Below are 26,901 nucleotides of genomic sequence, written 5' to 3' on the forward strand. Positions count from 1 at the left end.
TTTACGTTGCTGACATTTTCTGGACTGCCTGCCAAATGAGCGCTAAGGGGCGGGTGAGTGTGTAATATGCATGATATGGGGAGATGCTCGTGACTGTTTTCCTTAGGTTGGGTATGGCAGAAAATGGAGCCTGCATTACTGCAAAGGAGGAATTTAGTTATAATAATTTGCAAGTCACTTTCAGCTGTCAAAGTGATTGTGGTAAGTTTCTAGATCACTGTCATGGGTCATGTGTGTGCGCGTATGGGAATGCAGAAAATGTTGACAGTGGTGCTCTGTGTTGGTGGGAGGCTATCTTCCTGGCAGGGGTTACCGTGAGCGTGCCAGGAATCAACAGTGAACACTGATTCTGGTCAACAGGGGAAGCTGGTGATCTGAGGCCATTACTAGACCCCAGAGGAGTCACCCAGTGAAGTGAGAAAGACAGACAACTGGGGGCACCAACCAGGAAAAAAGTGAACAAAAGTAGTAGTCATACAAAACACAGGCAGATCTGGAGGTGGCTGGAATTAGCTGAGTACATGTGAGAGGCTAAAAGCTGCTCAAAGATTCTTCTACCTTTGGTTAGAGACTTATTAATGGTGTCATATTCAACCTTACAGTTACAGAGACCATGCTATCTCCCCATTGAAGAGCGTTGAATCAGGGTAGGAGATTGACTTTCTGTGTTCTCAAGATACTCTTCCACTTCACGTTTTGCAGGCTGCCCAGAAGGGAAGAAAGTAGAATTTATTACCAGCTTACTGGACGCTCTGACTACGGACATGGTACAAGCCATTAACTCAGCCGCACCTGCTGGAGGTGGAAGGTGAGTCTGGAAAGATTTCAAACATGAGTGAGACAGCTACAGAGCTCTGGATGTGAGTTAAGTGGGGTAGGGGTTTCTTGGTCTGAACTAGAGATCATTCTAATTCTACTGGATACAAGGAAAACTAATGCCACAGCTCCAAACTCTGTTCTGTCACTGTAACCCTGACTACCTGCCCCTGTGAAGCTGTTCTACCATCAAGGTCAGAACATCCCATTTACAGTGTGTAATGAGAGCTCAGAAGGAGGAAGTCACTTTGTCTTTCATCCTCTGGGGCATAAAGAGAGGCCTAATAAAATTCTGATCTGTTTATGGAGGCTCTGTGGACTAGTGGCTGTAACGGGACTGAGAATCAGAATTCTTGTGTTGCCAACTCTTGCAATTTCAGCTGGGGCTAGAGGCCCTCTGGCCACGTTGTGAGAAGCTCCAACCCTCTTGCAAATGTCAGCCAGGCCCAGAGGCACTGGAACAATTTTTATAGTGCGGGTGCTGAGATCCATTGAGCCAAACTGTCAACCTTGTATATAATGGAAACAACTTAAGCTAGGGGGTGTGGCAGCCCAACCAGCACCCCTAGTTCCAGCACCTATGGGGAAAACCCCTCTGACTGGCTGCCTTCCCCACTTCCTGGGGAAGAGCAACCAATCAGGCTGCTGGAGGAGGTAAGCAGAGTTCTCCCCCTTCCCTTTGGAGACCAGAGGAATTCTTGGGTGGGGAAGGGGTGAGAAGGAGCAGCCGACACCATTCTCACAGGAGGGGGAAGGAGAGGAGGGAGCAGAAACACCCCAGCAGCTCTGCTCCCTCCTTCCCCCTCCCTCCCCCCCGCCCAGAACAATGGGCCTTTCTGCTCTTAGCTTCTCTCCCTCTCTGGAAAGGGGGAGAAGGGACCCTGTTGTAGCCCCCCCCAGACCTGGGAGAGAGGGTTGAAGAATCCCTGGAGCTGCAAGAGGAGCAGAGGTGGTGCTGAGGTCATAGGCAGAACTGATGTGTGGTGTGGGGAGGTGCCTAGTGAATTGCTGGGCTGAGAGATGGGCAGATGTGGGGCTGGGTGGGGCACACAATGAATTAACTGGAATGGTGGGCTTTGGGGAAAAGCCAGGCAGCCAGTGAGAGCTCCTGCAGCTGACGTCAACATCCCCTCACTGTGTACATTTGGGAGAGCTGTTTAAACTGCCACGTATACACTAGGGGTGGGCAGGGGGAGTTCAAACCTCAAAAGACAGGCCAACCCCCCCAATGCAATCTTTTTAAAATAAATCTCATGATATGTTGAGGGCTGGCTTATGATTTTTGAACTTCTGCGGTTGGCATCACTGGGTTCTGTTTCCAGCTCTTCCACAGATGGCGCATGTAACGTCAGGCAGCCTTTAAACTTCTCCATGCCTGTGAATGGTCATCTGTAAAGTGGGATAACAACACTGTCCTACCTCACAGGAATGTGAGGATTAATATGTTGGTGTTTTGGTGAGGTCTTGGTGTATATAAAGGCAAAGGATGATTATTCTGGTTTATGTATGATCTGCTGGATAACACTGAAGTGTTTAATGCCAGCAGAAAGGTGTGCATGTTGAAGTATTTAGAGGTGTGCATGACAGACATGCACGTATGTGTATATTTTATTTAGAGCAGTCACGCTGGCATACCCTATTGCTCCAGAGAAAGTGAGAGCCATGCATGTGTTTGATGTTGGAGGATCAATGTGCAAATGTACCAGACTTTAATCTTTGAAGATACTGAAGGGAGCAGAATGGTCTCTAACTGCCTGACATAAATATTTATCTTTGAGGGTTTCACCTTATGCCCAGTTATTCTCAGCATTGGTAGTTGTGCATCAATATTTAGCTAAAGTCCGCCGAATCACCATGGTGGCTGAGGGTATATGAACTGCATACTGTACAGTCCATCAGGTAACAATATGCCTGGCATATCAGAATACATACAAACAGAATGAAAAACGTTTGTACAGTAGTAGAAGTTAAATACGCTAGAGTGGAGACAAATTGTTCCCTTCCTAGATATAAGCACTCCAAATGCCAATTTTGTGAAATTTGCATGGTACAAAAACAGTGGATGTGGGTAAAGGCAAGCCCTCAAGGATATTTCATATTTATTTAACATCCCTTTTGGATTTCTCTGTCAGCACTCTTGCAAATAAAGCTGACCACAAAGCAGTATTGTAGGGAGGAGAGATGTCCAGCTACCTTTCTAAAAATCTTGCATGCTTGCTTCCTAAGTCTTCAAAGCGTTGTGTATTTCTAACCTTTTAATGGGGCCCTTTCTGGCAGCATCCTTCACTATCTTGCTCTTCACAATCTTCATGCTGATTTATTTCAAGCTACAGTATCAACAGCCAGTGCGCAAGGGGAAAAAGAAACCTTTCAACAGTCCACTCCAAGTGAGGCAAATTGCTCCACCACCCAAATATTTTGCATACCTGCAGCCATAATTAAATGCAAGAAACTCTTCTGGCGTAAACTTCCACATGCACCAGGCCATCTCCAAAGGGCATGTGTCCAACTTTTCCATCGTACCACACCATTCTGGTGCCATATATCTTGCACAGAAAGCATCTTAGGAATCAGAGACTTTGAAATAAATAATGTATTGGTACAGTTTTTATTTTGGATCTCTGAGTCTGCTGAGTCAGGCAGCTGCCTAGTGCTGCAAGTCCCACTGTACAGTCCTCCCGGGGGGGGATTCTAATACACTTCAGAAATTTCTAAAAATGACCTAAAATTGTTCTTTTATTTTCTCTAATGTTTTATCTATAAGGTCCAACTTCTTACCAGTACTAGAAACAAAATGTTTATCCTCGTAGAAAGAGGTATTCCTAACTCTCGAAAAGGCTAGAACCCTCATTATTAGCCCTGAGATTTTGTGACATCTTTGGTTTATGAGATACTGGACCAAAACCTTGCCACTGTGTCCATAATAAATGTTAATTTTACAGTTCTCTGAACAGGCAGGGCATATATGAGAAGAAAAATACGGTGGCTTTGTTTGTTTACTTTTTTTAATGTCAGCTGAGGTGATCAAAGTTGTGAGACAAATTGCATTTACTGTGTGGCCATCACCGCCCATATTACAACTATAGCAGCCAGGCTCACTCCAACTAAGCTTGCACAACAGTTTCCATTCTAACACCCTTTTCTGCTTTCTTATAACTTTACTACACTTTCATCTTTCAGGCTGAAATTTCCAGTGCTTGCTGTCTGCCCAAATAGGCTGTCACTGCCACCCCACTTTTATTTTATTTTATATAGCCAATGGTCTGAAGCAAATGTAAAATCATTGCTGATAACATTTCTGGATGACACAAAGATTGGCAGAATGATACATGATCCTGAGGACAGGGCAGTCATATTGAGTAGAGCTGGGCAGGAAATAGATTTCTCATCCCGCTGAAATGTTTGAGATTTCAGAAATGTTCCTGTTCGGTATCAGGACCAAACCAAGACAGTTTTAAGTTTTTTGATGTAAAAAGAGACAGATAGCCAAAAGACACATTTTGGAATAGCCAATAGCCCAATGGTTAGGGCACTTCCATGGGATTCGGGAGACCCAGGTTCAAGTCCCAACTCTGCCTGATTCAGACCAAGGATGTGAATCTTGGTCTCCCACATCCCAGGTGAGTACCCTGACTACTGGGCTGTTGGCTATTCGGAAGGTGGGGTCCACTCTCCATCCTAGACCTGAGAAACTTTTCCCAATGGTAGCTACATGAAAACTGGTATGTTCCCTCAAAAAGTTTTGGTTTCAGGGAATTGGCATTTTCCAAGGAAAAACTTCCATTGAAAATTTCCTGATAACTCTAATAGAGAGTAATTTGTATCTTTTGGTAAGCTGGACCCTCGCATTTTAATACAGCCAAATGTGAATTCCTACATCCAGGAACATATAATGTAGGCCAGGCCTACAGAATGGGAATCTGTATCCTAGAAAGCAGTGACCCTGAAAAGGATTTAGGTGGCATAAAGGGCAAGCAACTGAACAGGAGCTCCCAGTGCAGTGGTGTGGCAAAAAGAGCCAATGTTATCTTTGGAGGTATAAACAGGAAAGTAGCGAGTAGGAGTAGAAAGGAAACACTACCTCTGTGTATGATGTTGGTGAGACAGATACTATAAACAATTCTGGTGTCCACATATTTAAAAAAGTTGTGGAAAAACCAGAGAAGTTGCAGGAAAAAAGCCACAAAAATGATTTATGGATTGGAAAAAAATGCCTTCCATTGAGAGACTTAGGGAGTTCAGTCCACTTAGCTTGTTTAAAAGAAGATCAAGAGGTGCCTTAAGTACCTTCTTGGGGAGAACAGGCTGGGAACGAAAGGGCTCCTTAATCTAGTAGAGAAAGGCATAAGAACCACCAATGTCTGGAAGCTGAAGCCAGATAAATTCAAAGTAGAAATAAGGCACAGTTTAACAGTGAGGGTGATTGACGATTGGAACAACCAACCAAGGGAAATGGTAGGTTCTCCATCTCTTGAAGTCTTTAAATCAAAACTGAATGCCCTTCTGGAAGATGTACTTCAGTCGAACACAAATTATTGGGTTCATTAAAGGGTTAACTGGATGAAATTTAATGGCCCGTGATATACAGAAGGTAAAACTAGATTGTCTAATGGATCCTTCTGCCTGGTTTAAACCTATGAATCTGAGTATGAGAAGAAGCAAGAACTTCTCTATCTTTTCACATTCAAATTTTTATCTTTAATACCACAAAACCATTCATGTGGCTTCACATTTAATTTCCTTCTTTGTATTTTTTTTTTTTGAGATGGGAAAGACAAAGATGGGGAGAAAAAGAGAATTGCATTTAAAATGTAAGTAGAGTTGTGCTAAACTGCACCCTTCTATATTTACACCCAAAAAATCTAGCTGCAGAACTGTGGGATTGTGCAACTCTGTAGTGCTTCAGGCAATGTCAGTAAAAACCTGGTAAGACCTTTTTGTTTTTCTTACTGGACATGCAAAAAACCAAATTTGCCATCTGCATAACTCTTACTTACACAAATGCAAAGCTATTGATTCTAATGAAGTTACTCCTTCTACTTTACAATAGTGCAAATAAGATCAGACCTTACATCTTCCTCCCCCTAACCTCAGTTCACATAACTGGCAAATAGCTAAATAGATTTTATTCAACCTTTTAAAAATAGAAAATCTCTGGTAAAATCCATTTCTAACTTTACGTTCATGAAATAGATCTGGGCATATCTGTTAGTATACAGTTCCAAAAAGTAATTAAATGTATATTTAGCAGAGACTTGGCTTATTATCCTGAGTTTGGTGCCCTTATTGAAAAAATATCCACAGCCAAAGTAATACAGAAGAAAATCTAAACACAAATGGAAGCTTCAGTTTTTTTATTTAAATTGTTACACTTGGCTGATTTTGGGTACATTCTAATCTATGATTAATTTTGCAAGAGCCAGGCCCATCCATATGGTGCAGGAATTCAGATTCCAAAATAGACCAAGGTGATCCTTACCGGGATTTCCCTATCCTAAAGACCTGGTTTCAGTTTCTGACTGTGGTAGAGAACTGACTTCCAAAAATAAATGTTAAAAGTCAAAATGTGTGTGCTGTCACTTGTTAGCAATTTTGCTGTTTGTGTAACATCCTGGGAAATTTTAGTTTAGAATGCAGTTTTCAGGAGCTCCCCTATGCATGGCACATCACAGCACAGCAAGTGTGTCCCTTTGTTTTAAGTTACCAGTTATACCCTACGTAAGAGTTCTGAAGATTCCTTTCCAAAATCACCCCTGAGGATCCCCGTTTGTGCTCCAGGAATTTGGAGCAAGCAAAGAAAAAGCTATCTTTGGTGTGAATATCTCCAGTGCATTCTGAAGTTAAGCCAAACATTCTGAAGTTATTTGAACAAAAGCTAGGGGTTTTCAAAGGAGCGCGAGAGATGTCCATCTCCTATTGAATTTCAGTCAGAGTTGTGTGCCAAACTCCCTTTAGGCTTATTTGGAAATTCCAGCCTAAAGAAAGATACAAGATAAAAAACCATAAGGGGGTGGATCTTTGAAAAGTGAATGGTGGCCATTTTTACACCCCTCCCCCCAAGATTTATCCCATACTTTCCCGAGAAAATGTTATTAAGAATGATATGTCACCTGTATAATTTCAGGTGGATTGCTTTGGGTTTAGATTAGGTGGAGGTAGGGGTAAAAACTGGGTTTACAGAAGGAAGAGAACTTCAGTTTTAACCATGAAAGGGTGGTGTGTGTCTCCATAATGAGTCTGGACTGTGTGGGGTAGCTTTTTGTTTAGTCTGAACACAGCTTTTGGAAAAGGAGGCTGAGCAAACAAATATGCGACTCTGTCACAATTTAATGAGAGTAACCTGCCCCCATGCAAGCTATGTACCACAGTTAGTGATTTAACTTTGGGACAAAGAGAAAAATAAAAGGAAAAAAAGAAATAGAAGTGAGAACAATTATGAATTTAATCTCAGGTTATTAAACTCCTTCACTTCCTATCCCTCTACTCCTCCTTTTGGGCATCTATCTACACATCAGCTCTCACAGGCATTGACAGGCTGGCAGAGGCTATCCTATTAATTCTTTAGTTTCACCCATGTCCATCCTTTCTTCAGCAACCCCACCAAGAAAATTTCAGGGTTAGTTCTTAAAACTCTGTTGATGACTGTGCGCATCCTTATCCTAAGACATGGCAACTGAATTAACTATGTCTCCTCCTCGCCCTAACTCTACCAGCAACCTTGCATTCCTTCCCACTTCTTCCTTCCAGCTTGCACGGGATGAGAATAACTTCCTCTGATTTATAGTTGGTAGCCTGTGTATGCAGCCATGGCCTTCGTGGTACTGCACAAGTCACATCCCTCCATCCTGGAGCTACTCTCATTGCCAAACAGAGGTTGAATCAAAAAGGGGGAGGTTTCTTAATGGGTTTCCATGGGGTACATGCCATGTGTCCCAAAGTGTACACACCTTTTAGTTTTCTTTGTGCACAGTTTCTCATGGTGACAGGAGCGGGGTTGTGTTCTTGATCAGGACTTATACTAATGCACGGTTACAGTAGGTCTCTGTCTAACTACAGTCTTTTTGTATTAGACATAGACATTACGTTAGTCATACCTATTGTGTATCTGGCTTGCCTGCCTTTGGAGATGATGAGGATGCTGTGAGTGAGTGGGAAGCAATGGATCCATTACTGTGTGTACAAATTTCAATTTACTAGCTACATCCTCTTTCTGATTACTGTGCTCTGATCTACACCCACTGTAATCCTATGGAAGATAATGAGATTTATCAAATGCGGACTGTGGACCTGAGTATCAGTGATGTCTGACACTGCTGTTCTCCTCCACATTATCCTCTGTCTCTCTGCTGCCACATTAACTCTTTGCATCTTGCTAGCAGGACAGACTATGTGGCCCTGTGGGCTTAAAAATGTTTTAAACAGTGCACAGACATCAGTTCAGGAAATCTGTCCTTTTGGAATCTTTTCAGATTATTCCCACCTGCTCTGCTTCAGAGTTCAGTACAATCACTTAAAAACACACACATACTTATGTAACCTCTTTGCTTTTTTGTCTGTATGCCAGTTTAACCAAATAGTATCAAAGTGTGCTACAGACATACAAAGAAATCATAACAATACTGTGCTCTTAGGTAGCACCTTTCATCCAGGAATCTCAAAGCACTTGCAAGTTAACAAATGGATACTCTCTTTCTCCCCTATGAGGTGGATGCTACCCCATTTTATAGGTGGAGAAATCAAGATGTAGTTAGGGAAAATGATATGCCCAAGGCAATACAGTGAGTCAATGGGGGAGCTGGGATTGGAACCCAGAAACCCTGCTTCCAACTCCTGCACTTTTGACATATAGATCAGGCTCCCTCCTCTATTGGTATAGAAATATTTATTAGCAGAATAGATGCAAAAGTGAGGCAATCTCTCTGAGATGTGCTAATTCTCTTCCTCCAAAATGATGAAATAAACACACACCCCTCTTTTGAAGACCTGCTTTTGTTGAAAGCCTTCACTACATATGATGGGGAAGGGGATGATGCAGTTTTTGTGTTTCTCTGAATTATTAATCATCCTTCCTGTATGAGTTACTTCACCACGCAGTATTAAAGAGCACAGTCAGGAGAAAGGCAAGCATGGTTTTGATGTGGTCAATGAGAGAAGGCTGAGGGGACCTCCCATACTGTGCGCATGACTTGTTTTGGTATGGTTTGTTTTCCCCTGGTCTTACCCAAGGAGTTACTGCACCTTTCCAAGAGAGTTGGAATATTCGGTGGACCTTTTATGTGGCTAGTATTAACAGGAGATGATGACGTAGTAACATACTGAGCAGCTGACATTGCTCTCGCTCAGTCTTCTCTAGTTCTTGATGGATTGGATCAGGAGAGATGCAGCTCAGGAAAGGCCTTTGCTTCCAAGTGCTGATTTGAGCTCTTTCTTCTTAGTGGCAGGACGAGGGTCCTAGTCAGAATGCATGTCCTCTGAAATTTGCCATTTGCTTGCAGGACAATTCTAGTCCCATATATAGTTCAGCTGTTGCAATATAGTGACGTTGCATCACAATGCAGCCTCAAAACATGGAGGCATAGTAATGATATGAGATCACATAAAGCCATGTCACACTGATGAAATATGAGCATCTTTGTGTGGAAACATAGATCTCAAGATGTTTTTATAGTATTGTTTAATGTAATACTAAACCAGGGAAACCCTGGACATAGAATTGTGATATTTAAGGGATCCCTCTAAGTCTCTTCTGCTCCATTCTCTCTTAAACTGGCCTACGTCCATGCAGTCGAGGGCAGGTTACCACCTTGGAGACTGCAGCACTGCATAACTAGTCACTAAGGGTGCTAAAGATCAAGATGAGCTATATATTCTCTTCCCCACTACCACACACTAGGTTAAAGTAATCCTTATGGCTTTACCCCCCCCCCCCCACCACCACCACCTGCAGTTTTCAGTACAAGAACCCACATTGGCTGGAATGATTGTATTTGATTTACCCTCGCCCAGTGGTTTGGTGTGTTTATACTAACACCAAGGACTGCACCTGTCCTCTGTGTTCTTTACCAAGGCGTTGGAGATGGTTGTATTCCCCCCGCCCCCTTCTCCACCAAGAGGAGCCCCTCCTTCTTACCCACTCTTGCTATATTTCTTGAACACAGGGAGACTTCTTCCCTGCCTGGGCACGTGCCCCTACTGAGTGCCACCATTTGTCCTTCCAACAGACAGAGAACCTCACAGTCACATCCTGTCTCCTCTCAGCTGCTGCTCTGAGTTCTGTACCATTTCTGCCATGAGCCACCTCAGCCCTGCTAGTTCCAGTCTTACAAAGAGGTTGGGAAATGGCAGCAGGGCAGATAGATGTGGATGGGTTGGGGAAGTGTTCGTGCAGGTAGGAGGTAAGGCTGGTTGGGACTCAGCCCGGTCAGGAGTCCTAGCCTAGCTCTGTAGCCCAGCAACCAAAACTCCTCTCTCTTCTACAACAGCGAACCCCAATGGTTCCCTCAGGCCTTGGAAATCAGCCAGTCCTCAGGCGATAGCCAACTAGTTTCCAAAAGGAAAAAGCACCAATGACCACATTCACAAATGCAAGTCACAACAACGTCTAATTTGCATTTTCTCCTTCCCTGTCAACCTGTACTTCATGCGGAGTTTCAAGGCTCTGAAAAATCAAGATGGCCCCTTACCTTCACGATGCTGTCTTTGTTTTGTGTGTTCCCATGGCTCCAGTGGTTTGGCTTGTATTTTGGCTCCGAGAGCTAAGCCAGCCTCCTTGCCTGCCTTCTACTGTGGGCACTGATCAGATGCTGTAATTCTGCATGCTTGTCTGCTACACAGCCCAGAAGTGAATTATGCAAAAGAAATTGTCAAATAAAATCTTTTAAATAGGTTTTTGTAGTTTATTTTATTCTAGCTGGTTGAAGGTTCGTTTGTGTTTATTATTTCAGGCTTCCCAAGGCCTTGGGGCAGAGACTGCCCTTCAAAAATCTATTTTTATCACTTGTAAAGCTGCTTGAGAAGCTTGCCACTAATCCCCATCTTCCCCCACACTCTGATCACGACCTTCCATACCATGCTGTATCTTCCCCTCCTTACTGCTCTGAATTAAAGTGAAGATTGACGAGGCTGTTGTTTTTCACCTACTTAAGCAACAGTATCTGCTTTGTCGAAGGATGCTGAGAAGGCTGCAGGGCCCAAAGTACGGCAGCCCTTTCTTCTCCCCAGCTGTGCAACAGAGAAGATGTCATCTTTGCCCTTTTCACATAGATCCCTTATACAGAAGAGACCACTAGTCTCTAAAACTATCACCAGTCTTGTTTCAATGTGTTCAGAAGCTTCACCTATAATGGGATTGAATCTAGGTATATATACTTGCACCCACAACCAGAGAGCCCGAGACTCACACAGGAATCTGAATTTATAATTACCCAACCTTCCTCCTGTCACCATTGGGGTGGAGTAAAATGGCATGCTTGGAATCTGGGCTGCACTTCTGGAGGTCGTCTTACAGCAGTAAGTCAGAGGAAGAGCACCAGGTAGCAGTGCAGCCATCTGATTACTGCCTACAAGCTACTTTCTGGGGAGGGCTGGCTGAGCTACTTCACTCTTGGGAAAGGGACTAAAGTCTTTGTCCTGGTTTAGTCTTAATCTGTCTTGGCCCTGTCTCTAACTCCACTTGCAGAGGAAAGAAAAGGGAGGTCACCTCTGGAAGCCATTCAGCTTTTATAGCGTCATTTCCTTGAACATGTTTTGTTTCTTCCTCATTGAGGACTGTTTATTCACTGCAGTTAGATAGGCAGCATGCAGAGCACAAGACGTTTTTTTGATTTTTTTTTTTTAATGGCTCCACAAAAACAGTGGCTAGTTTCCCCACCATTCGCTGCTAGTGAAGTAATGATTTGAAATTGAACACCACTGGTCCTGACCCCTAGATTTTTCATCACAGTTTTTCTTTCTCCCTCGCTCTGCTCCTTTATTCATAGAAGCAGAATGGAATCCACTAGGGTTGCATCAAACCTGCAATGTTGGAATTTGAAATGAGGCAAAATGAGTTTGCCAGTTCCTTATTTTTCCTTATTACTGGATTTGTGACATTTGCCTGCTGCAGTATTGAAAAGTGCCTTAGAACAATGTGAAAACAGTTTAAAAAAAATGCAGTGAATAAAATATGTGAGGCAAGATTACATAAATAGGCATAGCAAAATTGTCCAAAGATTTTTTTTTCAAATAAATAAATGCATCTTGCATTAAATCAATTCAAAGAGCTTGATCTTGTTCCTAATGGTTGGGGTCCACATCATATAAACCACTGTCACACTTGGTACTAATTGTTCCCTTTGCTGGCAGTCTCAGCTGAGAGACCAAGGACTAAATGGGCCATGAAGACTGAATTGTAGTCTCCCCCAAGAAAAGATCCCTCTGGGACAAGGTTGAGGCACAGTGCTTGGGAGAAAGTGGTAGGGAAGTTTGTATTGCTGCTGTTGCCTGGGTTGTCCCTGCTCAGTGGATACAGAAGAGATGTCGGTCATTAGGCCTGTCCATCTGCTACCTTTCAGTGGTGTGCAAATCCATTCTTTTCCTATTTATGCCTCTCCCAAACCAGCCCTAGTCCATGAAACTTAAGTAAAGAGGGAGGAGTTTTGAGACCTGTGATCACAGAGGAACATTTACCCAAGGTACCTAGCCTACTCTAGAAATAACAGCCTCCCAGACCAGGAATCTGCTTCTCCTGGTCATAGGAGGCAAAATATGATACAGGTTGTCATAAACGGAGCAAGGGATGTGGCCTGGCGAAAGGCACTTACAGTCATTCACAAGAGCATCCTGGTGGTTTGGGGGCCTGTGTATTTTGTTTTCTAGGTTCTCTGAGCCGGATCCCAGCCACACGCTGGAGGAGCGGGTAGTACATTGGTACTTCAGCCAGCTGGACAACAATAGCAGCAATGACATCAACAAGCGGGAGATGAAGCCCCTTAAGCGGTATGTGAAGAAGAAAGCCAAGCCCAAGAAATGTGCTCGACGCTTCGCCGACTACTGCGACCTCAACAAGGACAAGTCTATCTCGCTGCAGGAGCTGAAGGGGTGCTTGGGAGTCAGCAAGGAAGGAGGTGAGCCATTTTCCTTTCGGAACTGGAGCAACAAGGCAGCCAGCTGTGCTGAGTTAAAACAAAATCAGCAACATGGCACTGAATGTTTGAGCTGCTCAGCTTACAGGCAAAAAGATGTGCGCATCTAGCAGCCAGCCCTGCAAACGCACTTCATTCTTGTTGTTTTATTATTTTTACTGATTATTTGTTTTGTGATGGCACTTACGGGAAGGAAGGGGCACAGCTAGTGAGGTTCACCACAGGAAATTTTGTCGATCTAACATGCTGTGTAGGGGGAAACGTGCCCCTTGGCTACAATTACAACTCCTGGACCAAGCCATTGGGGGGGGGGGGTGTATGTGTGTTTGTGTCTGTGCATAACCTTCTCCAAGTCAGCCCTGTCTTTGATGCCACATGCAAAACTCATTTGCTCCAGATTAGCACTGGGTGGTTGCATTTGGTTGTTATAACATTAATATTAAGGTGCTATCTTCTATGTGCATTACAAACTTTAATTAATGCAAGCCTGGAACATCATTGGTCCACAATGCTAAAGCAACTGGCTTCCCTAGTGTAGTGGAAGTTTTTTCCTACTCCCCAGTAATTTGCCATGGAATAATATACAATAATAGTAACTGTATTCCTTAATTTTATTACCTTCTTTCACTAAGATTAATGTGAAAAATCAGAGTTAGTGCTATCTAGCTTTAGAACGTTCCAAAGAGTTCTGCAGGATGACTGTGTGTTGTGTGAAGAAATACTTCAGTATGTTTTTGTTTTAACCTGCTGCCTATTAATTTCATTGGGTGACCCCTAGTTCTTGTGTCATGAGAAGGAGTAAATAACACTTCCTTCTTTATTTTCTCCATGCCAGTCATGATTTAACCTTTATATCCCCCCCCCACACCCCTTAATCGTCTCTTTTTCCAAGATGAAAAGTCCTATCTTAATCATCTCTCATATGGAAGCTGTTTGATACCCCCTGATCATTTTTGTTGCCCTTTTCTGAACCATTTCCAATTCCAAGATATCAGTTTTTTGAGATAAGGCTCTTTAAGATAAGATCTGAACACAGTATTCAAGATATGGGTGTACTATGGATTTATATAGAGGCAATATGATATTTTCTGATTTATCTATCCCTTACCTAATGGTTCCTAGCATTCTGATAGCTTTTTTGACTGCTGCTGCAGCACATTGAGCAGATGTTTTCAGAGAACTATCGACAATGACTCCAAGATCTTTCTTGAGTGGTAACAGCTTATTTTGACCCCATCATTTTGTATGTATAGTTGGGATTATGTTTTCCAATTTACATAACTTTGCATTTATTAACATGGAATTTCCTCTGCCATTTTGTTGCTCAGTCACCCAGTTTTGTGAGATCCCTTTGTAACTCTTCACAGGCTGCCTGGGACTTACCTATCTTGAGAAGTTTTGTATCCTCTGCAAATTTTGCCACCTCACTGTTTACCTCTTTTTCCAGATCATTATTGAATATGTTGAATAATACTGGTTCCAGCACAGACCCCTTGGGGACACCACTATTTACCTCTCTCCATTCATAAAACTGACCATTTATTTCTATCCTTTGTTTTCCATCTTTTAACCAGTTACCAATTCATGAGAGGACTTTCCCTCTTATGCCATGACTGCTAATTTTGCTTAAGAGCCTTTGGTGAGGGACCGTGTCAAAGGCTTTGTGAAAGTCCAGGTACACTATATCCTCTGGATCTCCCTTGCCCACATGTTTATTAACCACCTAAAAGAATTCTAGTAGATTGGTTTGGCATTATTTCCCTTTAAAAAAAAACCATGTTGACCCTTCCCCAACAAAACGTGTTCATCTATGTCTGATTATTCTTGTTCTTTACTGTAATTTCAATCAATTTGCCTGGTCCTGAAGTCCAGGTTTAGTGGCTTTTTATTGCTGGAATGGCCTCTGGAGCCTTCTTAAAAAATTGGCCTCGCAGAAGAGAGAAGAAATGGCAAAGGAAGATTCTTTATCCCAGGATCCCCCTCACTGTAATAGCCTCTCCGTGTCACATTCAAATGCACAAGTAGGGTGGGTGAGTTATGGGGTGGAGGCACAATACTGAGCATTTGAGAGTGCCACGGAGGATATTATAGAGTGGGGGAACCTGAGACACAATCTTCCTTTGCCATTTCTTCTCTCTTCTGTGTGGTTAAAGAGATGGCATTAAACAACCAATTAAAGAAGCAAAGAATCTGTGAAGGATTGAAGAGTAGGTTGGCTCTGCCTCTCTCCTTTGTAGTCTTCCCACTTTAAAACTAGCCAGTAGCTCGTTCCACACCCCACTTCACCTTTCCCAGCCACCATGTCTGCACTCGAGCCGGAAAGTGTAAATCCCAGCTTGAGGAGACATACCCACAGTAGCTCAGATCAAGCTAGCCCACTAAAAATAGAAGTGTAGCCTCCATGGCACCAGGAGCTTGCCACCCTAAGTACATGCCTATGGGCTCAGATGGGATCGTACTCAGGGCTGCTAGCCTCTCACGCACTTATGGTAGAAAGATCGCTTGGGTCTGAGGAGTGGAGTTGTCTGCCCGCCATATTAGATCTTCAGTATCAATTTATCTGGAGTTTTCCCACTTGTGTTTTAAAGATAAGCAGATTTAAATGAATATCACGATCAGCAGTCTGGCTCTGCAATACCAAGTTTGAATGCAAAGGGCTTTCTCTAGCATCTCCTTGTTCATGTGCAAATCCTGCCTGGCCTAAGAGGAGGAGTAAACAGTCTCTGTAAAAGCAATTACCCATTTAAGACCAGGAGGGGAAATAAACCTTTGAGAGTTACTGAAGTGTAGACTTCAGGTTGTTTTCAACCATATTCAAACAGTATAGTCGCAATAACACAGATTCACAGAGAAATTTTTGAAAGTCCTGCTGAAGGTCAAACTGCCGTGGGAGAGCAGGCTTGGCTCTGTGTTCTTGTTCATCAGACTCAGGTACAATGGTGGAAGCATTGCTTTGGGGTGCACAAGGTGCCTTACTAGATTATAGAATGAACAGGGCCTGGGTGGGTCTGAAAAGGTATTCTGTCATGTGATTTCCACTCGTGAGAGTTCCAGGGGTAAGCAGGTGTATGACAATGCTTTAAATTCATGTGTTTGATGGCTGGAGGAATAGGAAGGGTGCTTGCTTCTGTAGGACACCCAAAATATTCAGAGGAAAAACCACTGCAGTGGTTTCAAGCAGAACTGAGCAATACCCCCTACAGGCCTCTGCAGGAGGTGTCAGCCAGTTGGTGACACCCAGATCTGTACGTGTGTCTAAGCTAAAAGAAGGAGAAACTCCTAGAGATCCCGAATTTTTATTGCTAGGACCCTGAGTAGAGCCCCAGTTAGCTATGGAAGAATCTACCTTTTGACAACATAGCTGTGCTTTTCTTTCTTGTACACCCTGACCCACAGTCAATGAAATAGGTTAGCTAGAACTTCTGTGACCTTACTAGGACAGGTGGCTGGCACGAAACTGGTGTTCTGAGGGGCTTTAAATAATTTACCACATTTATACAGTATTAATTATATTAATGATTTAAATAATCCAACAGGTTTGTATTGTGGGTTCTAATTTAAACTCCACTATCTCCCTGACTTCTCTCTCTCTCTCTCACTCTCTCTCCGTTCTCTTCCTCATTCTACTGTTTGTGCCTCTGTCTGCACAGTCAGGACCAGACTTTCAAATGCTGGCATCCGTGTGTGTGTGTGAATAATCAAATCATACAGTTTTTTGCACTTCCAGTTTAAATCACATAGACGTCAGAGTCCCTGAATTGTGCATGTGTCTGTCTCCAGCCCAGCATGGAAATGGGAAGCTCACTTGCTGATTCTGGCTGGAAGTAGACGTGCTGGTTTTCCTCCGATTTCCAGAGAGTGACCAAAATTATCAAATATAGGTGCCTAAAAGCAGCACCTAAAAGCTACGTGTGGGCACCTATGTGGACATGGGCTCACTTTTAGACATGCTGTGCTTCTGCAGCTCCCACTGAATTCCCACTGAGAGATGCAATCTCAGCACCTTTGAAAATCAGGCCACTTCTCCCTCGGTGTGGGCCTGGGTATCCAAGTGTGAACATTTTGGCTTAACTTTGTAGACACCAGACATTCAGATAAGTTTGGGCCACCCATTCATCCAGTCTATCTGAGCACTGTATAAAACTGTCCATTCCTCTTAGTGGCCTTTAGAGAAACCTGAGTGTTTTTCTTCTGTCCTGTTTTCCAGTAGTAGGAAGAAGTCTCAGGAAACTCGTACCACTAAATATCCTTCAGTTCTTACTGCTCTCACCCCTGCTCAGGAGCAGGCAGAGAAGATTAATCCTGGGATTTGGGGCTTCTTACCCAAACTGAAACTTTGGATTTCATAAGATTCCCACATCACAATCCAAGATCTTAAATTGGATTAAAATGTAGATGTTAAAAGTCTAACTCTAAGAGATGATGCAGGCCAGGACTGAGATGCGCTGGCGGAGATAGGTGTGTGTAAGTGTAAGGGAGTTCTGCACAGAGCCTGCCTACATTACTGCACCCAGCTGCAGTCAGCAATAGTCCTTCATTGTCATTAGCAGAGCAATCATTGCTTTTTCCTAAAATTATCCCCCAAATTCAGAAGAATCAAAAACTGCTCACAGTGCTAAGCAAATAATGTTCTTGGATTTTGCAGGTAGTGCTAGCAGTTTCCCCCATGGAAAAAGACAAGGCATTAACCCTTTCAGTAAGTATTTTCTCTTCTTTTTGTTTCCTTTTTCTTCTGTTGCACTCATATACCTCAAAATTCAATGGGTCCCTCCCAATTTCTTGCCTGACATCTGTCCAATGAGCTGACCCTGCAGTACAGTACTTCCCATTACAGACTGAGAGTAGCTATGACGTGGAATTTGGAATTAGGGGACTGTGAATTTCATTCCCCACCCTCCCAGTCAACGTGTGTGAGTTTGGGTAATTTTTTAACTTGAGCGTCAGTTTTCCAAACAGGGTAATAATATCCACTGTTTATAAAGTAGGTTGTTAAGGAATCTTGAATTTACTTCAGGCCTTGTTCTGCAGCGCTTCCTATTCAAATATATTTAAAATTTCCAAAAACCACAAATTGCATTTCGAAAGCCAGTTGAAGGACATGATAAATCTTATGTTGCCCACATAATAAACAAGCACGTGATTCTTTTAAAGAATTAAGAAATGCATATTTCTCACAAATTTGGTTGGTAAAGGTAACTGTGTAGATGTAATAGACTTTTGTAAGATGTTTGACTTAGTACCGTACAACATTCTCCTTTTAAAAAAAATTAGCATAATTCAACATCAATAAAGCACATTTTAAATGGATTAAGAGCTAGCTAACTGACAACTACTTTCTGAGATCTGTTAATGTGGAATGGAGCCGTTTCTAGTGGGGTTCCATAAGGATCAGTTCTAGGACTGATGCTATTTGACACCTATCAATGACCTGGAAGTAAATCGCTGCTGATTTAAAATGTGGATGACACAAAGATTGGCAGAGTGGCAAATAATGATGAGGATAGGACAGTTATACAGAGCAATCTGGATTGCTTAGGAAGCTGGGCCCATTCAAACAAAATTCTTTCTAATACATCTGCAAGGTCATATGTCTAGGAACAAGGAATGCAGGCCATAGCTACAGAATGGGGAACTGTTCACTGGAAATTACTGACCCTGAAAAGGATTTAGGGATCATAGAGAACAAACAACTCAACATTAACTGTGACAAAAAAGGGCTAACATGATCCTTACGTGTATAAACAGGGGAGTAGTGATTAGGGGTATGGAGATGATTTTACCTTTGTTTACAGCATTGGTGAGACCAAGAAATACTGAAATATACCAAGAAATACTGAAATACTGCACAACATTTTTAAAAGGATGGTGGAAAAATTGGAGAGGTTGCAGAAGAGAGCCACAAAAATGATTTGAGGGCTGGACAAAATACCTTCCAATGAGAAACTTGGAGTTCTCTCTGTTTAGCTTAGCAAAAAGAAGTTTCAGAGGTGACTTGATTACAGTGTACAGGTACTTTCACCAGGCAAAAATACTGAATACTAAAGGGCTCTTTAATCAAGTGGAGAAAAGCATAACAAGAACCAATGGCTGGAAGCTGAAGCCAGACAAACTCAAAAATTAGACTCACATTTTGAACAATGGGGTGATTAACCCTTGGAACAAACTACCAAGGGAAATGGTGGATTCTCTGGCTCTTGATGTCTTCAAGTCAAGAGTTGGGTGTCTTTTGGGAAGACATGTTTTAGCCGGACACAAGTTATTGGACTCGGTACTGGGTGATATGTAGTGGTCTGTGGTATACAGGAGGTCCAACTAGGTGATGAAATGGTCCCTTCTGGCTTTAAAATCTCAGAATCTATTAAAATAATGGAACAACCTGTAACTCTCATCCATGGATTATTGCATTTCTTATGTGTTGTGATCTTGATTCTTGTATCTTAATATTTCCCATGTAATTAATCCTTCAAACATCGATCAATTGACAGAAGAATTTTTGTTAAAATATTTTAATTATTTTATTTTAGAATAGAAATAGTATTTGACAAAACATTAGGCAAGTCAAAATTTCAAACCAGGGCAGTTTTCTAATGAACTATAGCTCAGATTATCAAATTAATTTAGTTCAGACTTTGCAGGAACATTCCCCTTTGCCTTCAGATAAAAATGGCAATTTTCAGTCCTCCCTGAGCTCCCTGTTGCATATGTGGAACATGGCCATTAAGCCACCATTATAGGAGAGTGTAACTCCTCTCCATGACCAGCCAGCTCTGCCGGCCAGTACAGAAGGGGACAGAGCCATAGTTCTGCCTCCTTCCTGCTATTAAATCCTTTCTGTATCCATACAAGGGCCAGCCGCAACCTGGTCCAGTGGGCTAGCAAGGGCCAGTAATGTGAACACCATCTGTATGCCAGTCTTGGCTAACAGGACAGGAGAAGCCATAAGAGGAGATGTACTGCAGGGCAAAATGTGTAACTCCATTGAAGTACAAGGATATATCTCTCGCTCATTTCCAGTTAAGTGAAGGCCAGTGCATTAGTGACACTTGCAGCTTTGCTTCCAGTAGCTCTCAGCCTTGCTTTGTGCTACTCAGTGTGGGATTTCTAATCTCAGAAGGGTTGTTATTGGAACCACGTGGCAGCAGTTTGTAGCCTCAGGCCTCTCATAACAGCAATGTATGTGAACCTCAATACAACTGGCTAAGCAACCCCATTGCTCCCTCATTGCTGTGTCTCCCCCAGATCTTAGAAGAGCTCTGGGGCTTTTCAAGTACTGACATCCCTCCCCTCCCAGTGAATCCACGCTCCAAGTTTGCTGGGTTTCCTAAAACCCCAGCATTAGTTTTGGAGATGGGGCTTCAGCAGCACAGTGGGCTTTGGAGCCTGTTGTCCAGGAATGCCGCTACGAGGGGTTAGCAGAGAGGTTTCTGGGTACTGCTGCTGGACGGTTGGGGAGAGTCTGCTTTGACGTGTGATTGAATTCCTCGCAAACCTGCCTGCTTGATGGGAAGGAACCCAGCTGGCCACCCTTGGAGATGATTCACACTGGTAGTGCAGTGAGAGCTCCATCCAACTCTCACTAGAATTAGTGGGAGTTCTGCTCTTTAGTGGGAACAAGATTTGGCCTTAGGTGGAAGAGAGGTTGTTTTGGTGGTTTTGCCCAGACCATTCACCCATTCCACAGGAGGGAATGAGCAGCTGTGGTTTGTGTTTAAAAATACATCCGTGCCTAAGGCTGTAAATGTGACTCCTCCAAAACTGACTCTTCCACAAGGCTATTGCTTGTTAAGTCCTCGTCCTTGTCAGCCTTGTAGCTCACTATGAAATCGTTGCCCTCCAGAAGCATTTTCTGTCACAGAGAGGCTGTACAGTACGCTTACACTGGCTGGCTACAATTTTGGTTTTAATGTTGGTTTTCCCCTCTTGCCTCCCCGCACCAATATTCTGCCTGACCCACCTCCTTCAGTAGGACGCCTGGTCTAGGAGCAGATATGAGTAGAAGACAGGAGGCCACCCGAAGGACGGACAGACGGACACCCGGCTGCAATGTGGCATTGGCAACATCCAGTGTAGCAGAAGTGGCACCCAGAACGTTTGCACTTTTTTTAATGATTGGTTGTTTGTTTTTTTTCTTTAATGCCATTATCTAATACTTTGGGGGAAGGGGAATGAGAGCATGACTTTAAAAAAAAAACATTTGGACAGCTACTGACAACTTAAGTTTCTGAGTTCACGGGGACTCGAGAAGAGAGAGATTTTTATATACTGTATATAAATATATATGTAAATTGTACAGTTGTCTTGTACAGGGGTTGGGGTTGCTGTTTGGTCCCTTCCCTCGATTTCATAGGCTGTTAGGGTTAAAGGGACACCTTGACTTCTGGAATCCAGTAATGCAGTGATGTCTGCAACCGATCCATCCTCTGGCCACAAATTGCTCTCTCTTTCTAGCACCTCCGTGTGCATAAAAGCAAGTGTATTGCCACAGCTTATGCTCACAGATGTGCACTGCAGGTCCCACTCATGCAGTAGGCCAGATGCTTCTTGGGAGTTACTGAATACACCCAGCTGCCACTAGAGTTGAGGGCCCCCTGCAGTATGCAGGATTGGGCCCTTGAGAGAGCAGCGCTCCTTTCCATCAACAAACTGCAGATAAGCGAGCAGGAATGGGTGCAAAGTTCAAACCTGAATCACGGGAGGCACAAAGATAGCTCCAAGAGCACAAGGAGGGGTGCCAACAGTAGGGGGGCTCAGCATAGGCCCCAGCTGTGCCTTCCCTGTACTCCAGTGGCACTAAAGTCCTGCATCTTCATGTATCACAGAGTGATCATAGAAATACCCTCTACCATATATAAGAATAATACAAAAGACAAAGCATGACGTAGCTCTGCTGTGCTCCTGCAGGCTGCTTAATGCTACAGATGACAGCACATATGTCAACACAGAAAGGTACAGCCAGAGGCCTGTCTCTGGGAGTCTAGTTTCATCTCTGTCATTTTAGCCCAGGCCCATTAGGAAGGCATTGTTCATTACAACCTGAACAATAGCTGCTCGTACCATGGGTTCCTGTGCTTGCTGTGTGTGAATCCGTAACTATCTTCCCATGCAGTAGTGTGATATATCACAGTTACCACCTCACATCAGTCTCTGTTCTGATGTCTCTAGTGTAAGCCGTAATGATGCACACTATTAAAGCCCTGGCAATGGCTCAGCTTGAACAGGCTGCTGCATTCAGAGATTACAGTGACCGTTTCAGCGGGTGGTGCTGGGCCGAAGTTAGTGTCTTGTTCGTCTTGGTTAGACACACGTGTAAAATCTGTGGAGGGACAGAATCATCCAGGTCTGTGCACTAGACAGTGGGGTGCGTGGAGCATGATGGGAAGCAGCAGCGCTTTCCTGCTTTGTGCAGCTCTAGCCTGTTTGGCGCACGTTGGTGGGGGGCATTATTTACAGCAGCCTCTCAGATGTCAGACATGTCATGCTCTCCTGCCACTCCTATTTGGACTGCAACCTTTGTCCTCTGCTTTCATGCACACATTCTCTATCTAAACTAGGGTTGCCAACCCTCCAGGATTGTCCTGGAGTCTCCAGGAATTAAAGATTATGTCATGTGATGAAGCCTCCAGGAATTCATCCAACCGAAACTGGCAACTCTCTACTACCCGCTGCCTGCATTCTGCTCCAGTAGGGGAAGCAACTCTCTGGTGACATTGTTATCCATGTACTTCGGCTGTTTGGCTCACAATGGGGCTGCTGTGTTATTGCATATAATGTGGTGAACAGGATTTCTCATCTCTCTCACCTGTACACCTGCAATGTGTAATCTACTCTCAGGCTAATGAGAAATGGTAGGCAGGCACCAATTTGTACAGTGTTTGTGTGGTCTGGGTTTGAAACTAGTCCTGATTTGGACAGTGGCAAAGCTATCCGTGCAATACCATTGAAGTGTCCTGACATGGATCCTGCTGATAGTGCCAGGCATCGTGCCATGCTGTTGTAGGGTGACCCCAGAACATTGATTCACAGCAGCACTGCGTTGTGGCAGAGAGGCCTGGCATCGCACTGGGCTGCGTGGCTTTGTGACATGGTGTTGTGATGTAGCACACTCACAGAGTGCTGCGGTGACATCACTTGGTGACAGCAGTGTGTGTGCTGAACTTGCATCACAACCCAAATGTCCCGACATCTTGACACAGCAAGTTCACACCATACTGTTCACTAATTAAATATTCAGAGGGAGCAGGGCTCGATTGCAAAAACAAATTGCTCATTGGATTCCAGAGCTTGGGACCTTCTGGAGGAGAGCAGGATTGAAGCTGGGTTAAAGTGTTTGGTCTGGATTAAAAAATCAACAACAACAAACTCATGACAAGTGTCTCCCTGAAGCACAAATCTCACAAACCCACCATAAAGAAGAACTGTTGTCTTTAGTGAACAGCAGCGCCCGCTGCTGGCTTCTCATTGTAAATTACATACATTGAATGTGCTCTTCTGCCTTTTCCTTTTTATACTTTGGGGAAGGGGGTATGTGTACATTGAAATGATTTGGTTTGGTGTACAATGAGAAATGTCAGTTTCCTCCTCTAATCCTGTTGTAGGAGTGAAGAATGAACCCATCTTTGTAAAAACTCCTTTTCTTTGTATACTAGTTTTAGGAATGATAAGCTCTGGCTGCCGTTCTCACTTATAGCTACAGCCAGCACGAGCAGAGGGTTGGATGCCAGGGTGGGCTTTCTCATATGGTCTCTGAGAGCAGCAAATCTTCAGCAGCAGAAGCGGGCTGGTAGAGGTGGTCACTGCCTGTTTGCTCAGGGCAGTAAAACCCCCTAAATCCAGTCTTGGTGGCTGACACTCTTAAAACTCATTGCATCTTTTCTGCTGGAAACTTTAAGCCAGTGAGCTCACATTGCCTATTGCCATGTAAATCCTTCTGCAACCTTTGTCCTGCTGTCGGCCCTGCCTCCCTTCTCTCTAAAGGATGCTTAAAAAACATACCGCACGTACTGTCTGCAAGTTAATAGTCTGGGCGCCTCTTCAAGGAAGCCAAGCTATTACCTGTTTGTAGGGCCAGCCTCAGAACCTGTGAGGTCCTAGGTGAAATCTGCCAGGGGGTTGCCTTCCGGCCTGGTTCTGCTGATGGAATGGGAATCGAGCAGTACACTGCTTCCCCTTCCCTTCCCACTGGAGAATGAGTCGCAGCACTCTGAGTTGGTGGGTTTACGTAGGGTCCGGAGCAGTTTCTTGCATGGCTTGTGCTTCACATTACTGTGTGTGCATGAGGCTCTGAGTGATTCTGTGCAGCTGGACCATAATTACACAATAAATGTGGTCTAGCTTTTTGTGTGTTGGACAGTCACACAGACTCCTGGCCCTGTGGCCTAAATCAGTCATTCAGTTGTCCATATCGAAACTGCACAATGGCTGCTGCTCTCTGCCAGTTCTCCTAGAACTAAAACTAGCAATGTAAGCAGCAAGTCCTCCAGCAGCAATGCTACCGTTCCCACCAGAGAACCGAGTGCCACCCCTGTCTGTCAGGGGGTAGAGCCGAGCACATCCTTCCCCAGCAGCCAGGACAAGGGAGAAGAGGCCAGGGGCCCCATAGAGTAAGTCCACATCCAGCACTGGTCCTGTTAGAGGGGGAGATACTTCCTTGTTCACTGATGACCAGTGAAGTAAATTTGGTATTGTCTCCCCCAGCAGTTCTGTTTACAGCATTGTTCATTCGGCTGAAAGGTGGCTGGTTGGTTTTGGTTTTGTAATAAAATATAGATAAATGTTGCTTCGGAGTCTTGTGGAGCTTTAATTTCCAGAGTTCATCCCCTTCCTCTGCAACTCACCTTGATAGTTGCCTAAGCAGAGCCTTGGGAACTGGGCAGTTTCTGTTCACGGTGGTCCACACCAGTCCTTAGTTTATTCTGGCCCACATAGGGTGAGCCCCACACGTCACTTTCATGAGAAGGGTGAAACACACCCAAGAGCTCAAAGTGAAACTTGGACAAAAACAGCCCCTTGAATCAGCCCAGGATCACTCAAAGGCAGAGCTGGGTTGAGCTTTGCTGCGCTTCACCCAGAGGTGGCGGCATTTCAGTTGCATTGTCTGTGTAGTTTGTAAAATCTCTGTGCAACTTTTCTTGAGTGAGGTACCCGAATACTTGGATGCTAATATCTAAACTGTATTCTTAAATTTATTCACCTAAATTTGGGTTATTGCTGATTATGTACTATATGTACCATATGACTTTTAAAAAACAAACTTTGTATTTGTGGACAATCCAAGCACTATACCCAGATGTCCAGACACACTTTTCTCAACCTGTGTATTATATAATTTTAACATTAGCTTTAATAAAATACTTTAGGCAATGCACTATATAAGCAGGTTTCCCTAGTGAACTGGACAGCAGAGCAAATACTGCCACCTACAGGTCATGGGCATTTTCGACAATTACCGATGAAAAATGCTAGTGGTCTTAAGGTGTTGTTCACGCATGCTTTCTTCTGCCTTGTGAAATGGCTGCACGTTCTCTCACTTCCCAGAAAGCATGTTGTGATCATGACTAGTAATAACTTCTTGGCCGTCCTCTTGTTAGGACCAGAGAATCCCCATCATCTCTTTCAGCACCCCAAACAGAACATTCAGGGCAGGTGGATTCAGATCATGTCCTCAGCAAAGTCTCTGCTGCAGGCTCCAGTACAGAGACATGCCAGAGTTGTGAAGCTGTGATCTGAATATTCCTAAGTGCAGAGTGGAACAGGGGAATGAATCAAACCCTGCATTCCTGTCTGCAGCCGTCTCTAGCCCATAGAAGGGCTAAGCAGAACGTTGGCTGTGAAATCCCAAACCATGGGAGTCACCTGGCCTCTGTTTTCATTCCACACTCCCAGACAGGGAGTTAATCATGTGGAGATCCAAGCCCAGGAGTATTCTGCTTTTAAAAGCAGGCCATTGTTTACCAGGTAAAGTATGAAGGTAAGACCTGTATTGAGGCTGGGGTCCCTGAACACCAATGGGAGTCCTGAAGAGAAAATTATTCTTGAAGTAGTAGGTGTGTAGCAATGGCAGTTCTGTTACAGATTCAAAGCAGAGCACTAAGGTCTATAAGAGCTGTAAGAATTTGCTGAAGTGGTGTGTGAGAGAGAGAGAGAGAGCAACCACACTGATTTCAATAGATGTTCAGAGCTGAAATATCATTCTGGATCTGACTTAAGATCTTTACCTGAATATTAAGGAAGGAATTAGAATGTTCACAAGTGACTAATAATTTTGTGAGCCTCTATTTTTGGGTGCCCTTTAAAGGGTCCTGATTTTCAGAGTGTGGGTGGTCAGCACGTTTGGAAAATCAGGCTCCTCTAAAGTGTCTCATTTTGGGCACCCAAAAATGAAGGCACCCAAATCACGTGTCACTTTTGTAAATCTTGGCCGTAGGCTTGACAGCCTGTTGCTCTAGTTACCATAATGAGAGCAATGGCATAGTCCATGCCGGTCATAAAGCTACTGCTTCTATCTCTGCAGCCTCAGAGAGCCCTGAAGTAGGATCACATTGGGAAGCTTTTACTCACAACTAAGGTTAGCAACTTTAAATTAAAAAATATATGTAATGTAAATCTGAGAACCTGATGTGCTCAAGTGCCAATATTATGTAATGGCAAATGTATTTTTCTTCACTCCAGCTGCAATACCCCTCAGTCTCTCTCTAGTTATAGACAGAAAAGTAACTGCAAAGTGGACAGCGTGGGGAGCAATCTTTCAATGAGTCCAAAGCAAATATGCTCAATTTATCAGTGAAAGGAATGATTTTTCTAACTGTCAGCTCTAGAAATTCCACCTGGGATCTGAAACTGCAGCTGTGTTATTCCTGCCTCTGACATCACCACCTGTAATTATGACTGCCAAAGTCCAAATTTAGTTGACAGTTTAGCTGATGCTTCAAGAATCGGAATAGAATCCCAGCTCTGTCTGTCAGGG

The 26,901-nt window shown here is 43.7% G+C and overlaps 1 protein-coding gene and 1 long non-coding RNA gene across 10 annotated transcripts in view; one reads left to right on the forward strand and one right to left on the reverse strand.

Annotated features, from left to right (window-relative positions):
* Positions 1–10,625, reverse strand: part of LOC119566428 — a 77,254-nt gene extending 66,629 nt beyond the window's left edge. For both annotated transcript variants that reach the window (XR_006291673.1, XR_005225489.2), the window contains exon 1: positions 10,500–10,625. This is a non-coding gene — a long non-coding RNA (uncharacterized LOC119566428). The remainder of the gene's footprint in view (positions 1–10,499) is intronic.
* SMOC1 (SPARC related modular calcium binding 1) overlaps positions 1–24,714 on the forward strand; it is a 174,639-nt gene extending 149,925 nt beyond the window's left edge. For 2 of the 8 annotated variants that reach the window (XM_043549093.1, XM_037900304.2), the window contains exons 10-13: positions 703–808; positions 12,673–12,920; positions 17,584–17,634; positions 20,902–24,714. In XM_043549093.1, coding sequence (XP_043405028.1) covers positions 703–808; positions 12,673–12,920; positions 17,584–17,634; positions 20,902–20,918 — 422 coding nt within the window. In that variant the 3' untranslated portion in view covers positions 20,919–24,714. Of the gene's footprint in view, positions 1–702; positions 809–12,672; positions 12,921–17,583; positions 17,635–18,730; positions 18,967–20,901 lie in introns of those variants that run through there. The other 6 variants (XM_037900305.2, XM_043549094.1, XM_037900306.2 and 3 more) reach the window with 4 other exon arrangements.
* Positions 24,715–26,901: the final 2,187 nt, after the last annotated feature.

The sequence above is a fragment of the Chelonia mydas genome, chromosome 6 (genome assembly GCF_015237465.2).
Source record: "Chelonia mydas isolate rCheMyd1 chromosome 6, rCheMyd1.pri.v2, whole genome shotgun sequence".
Taxonomy (NCBI): Eukaryota; Metazoa; Chordata; order Testudines; family Cheloniidae; genus Chelonia; species Chelonia mydas.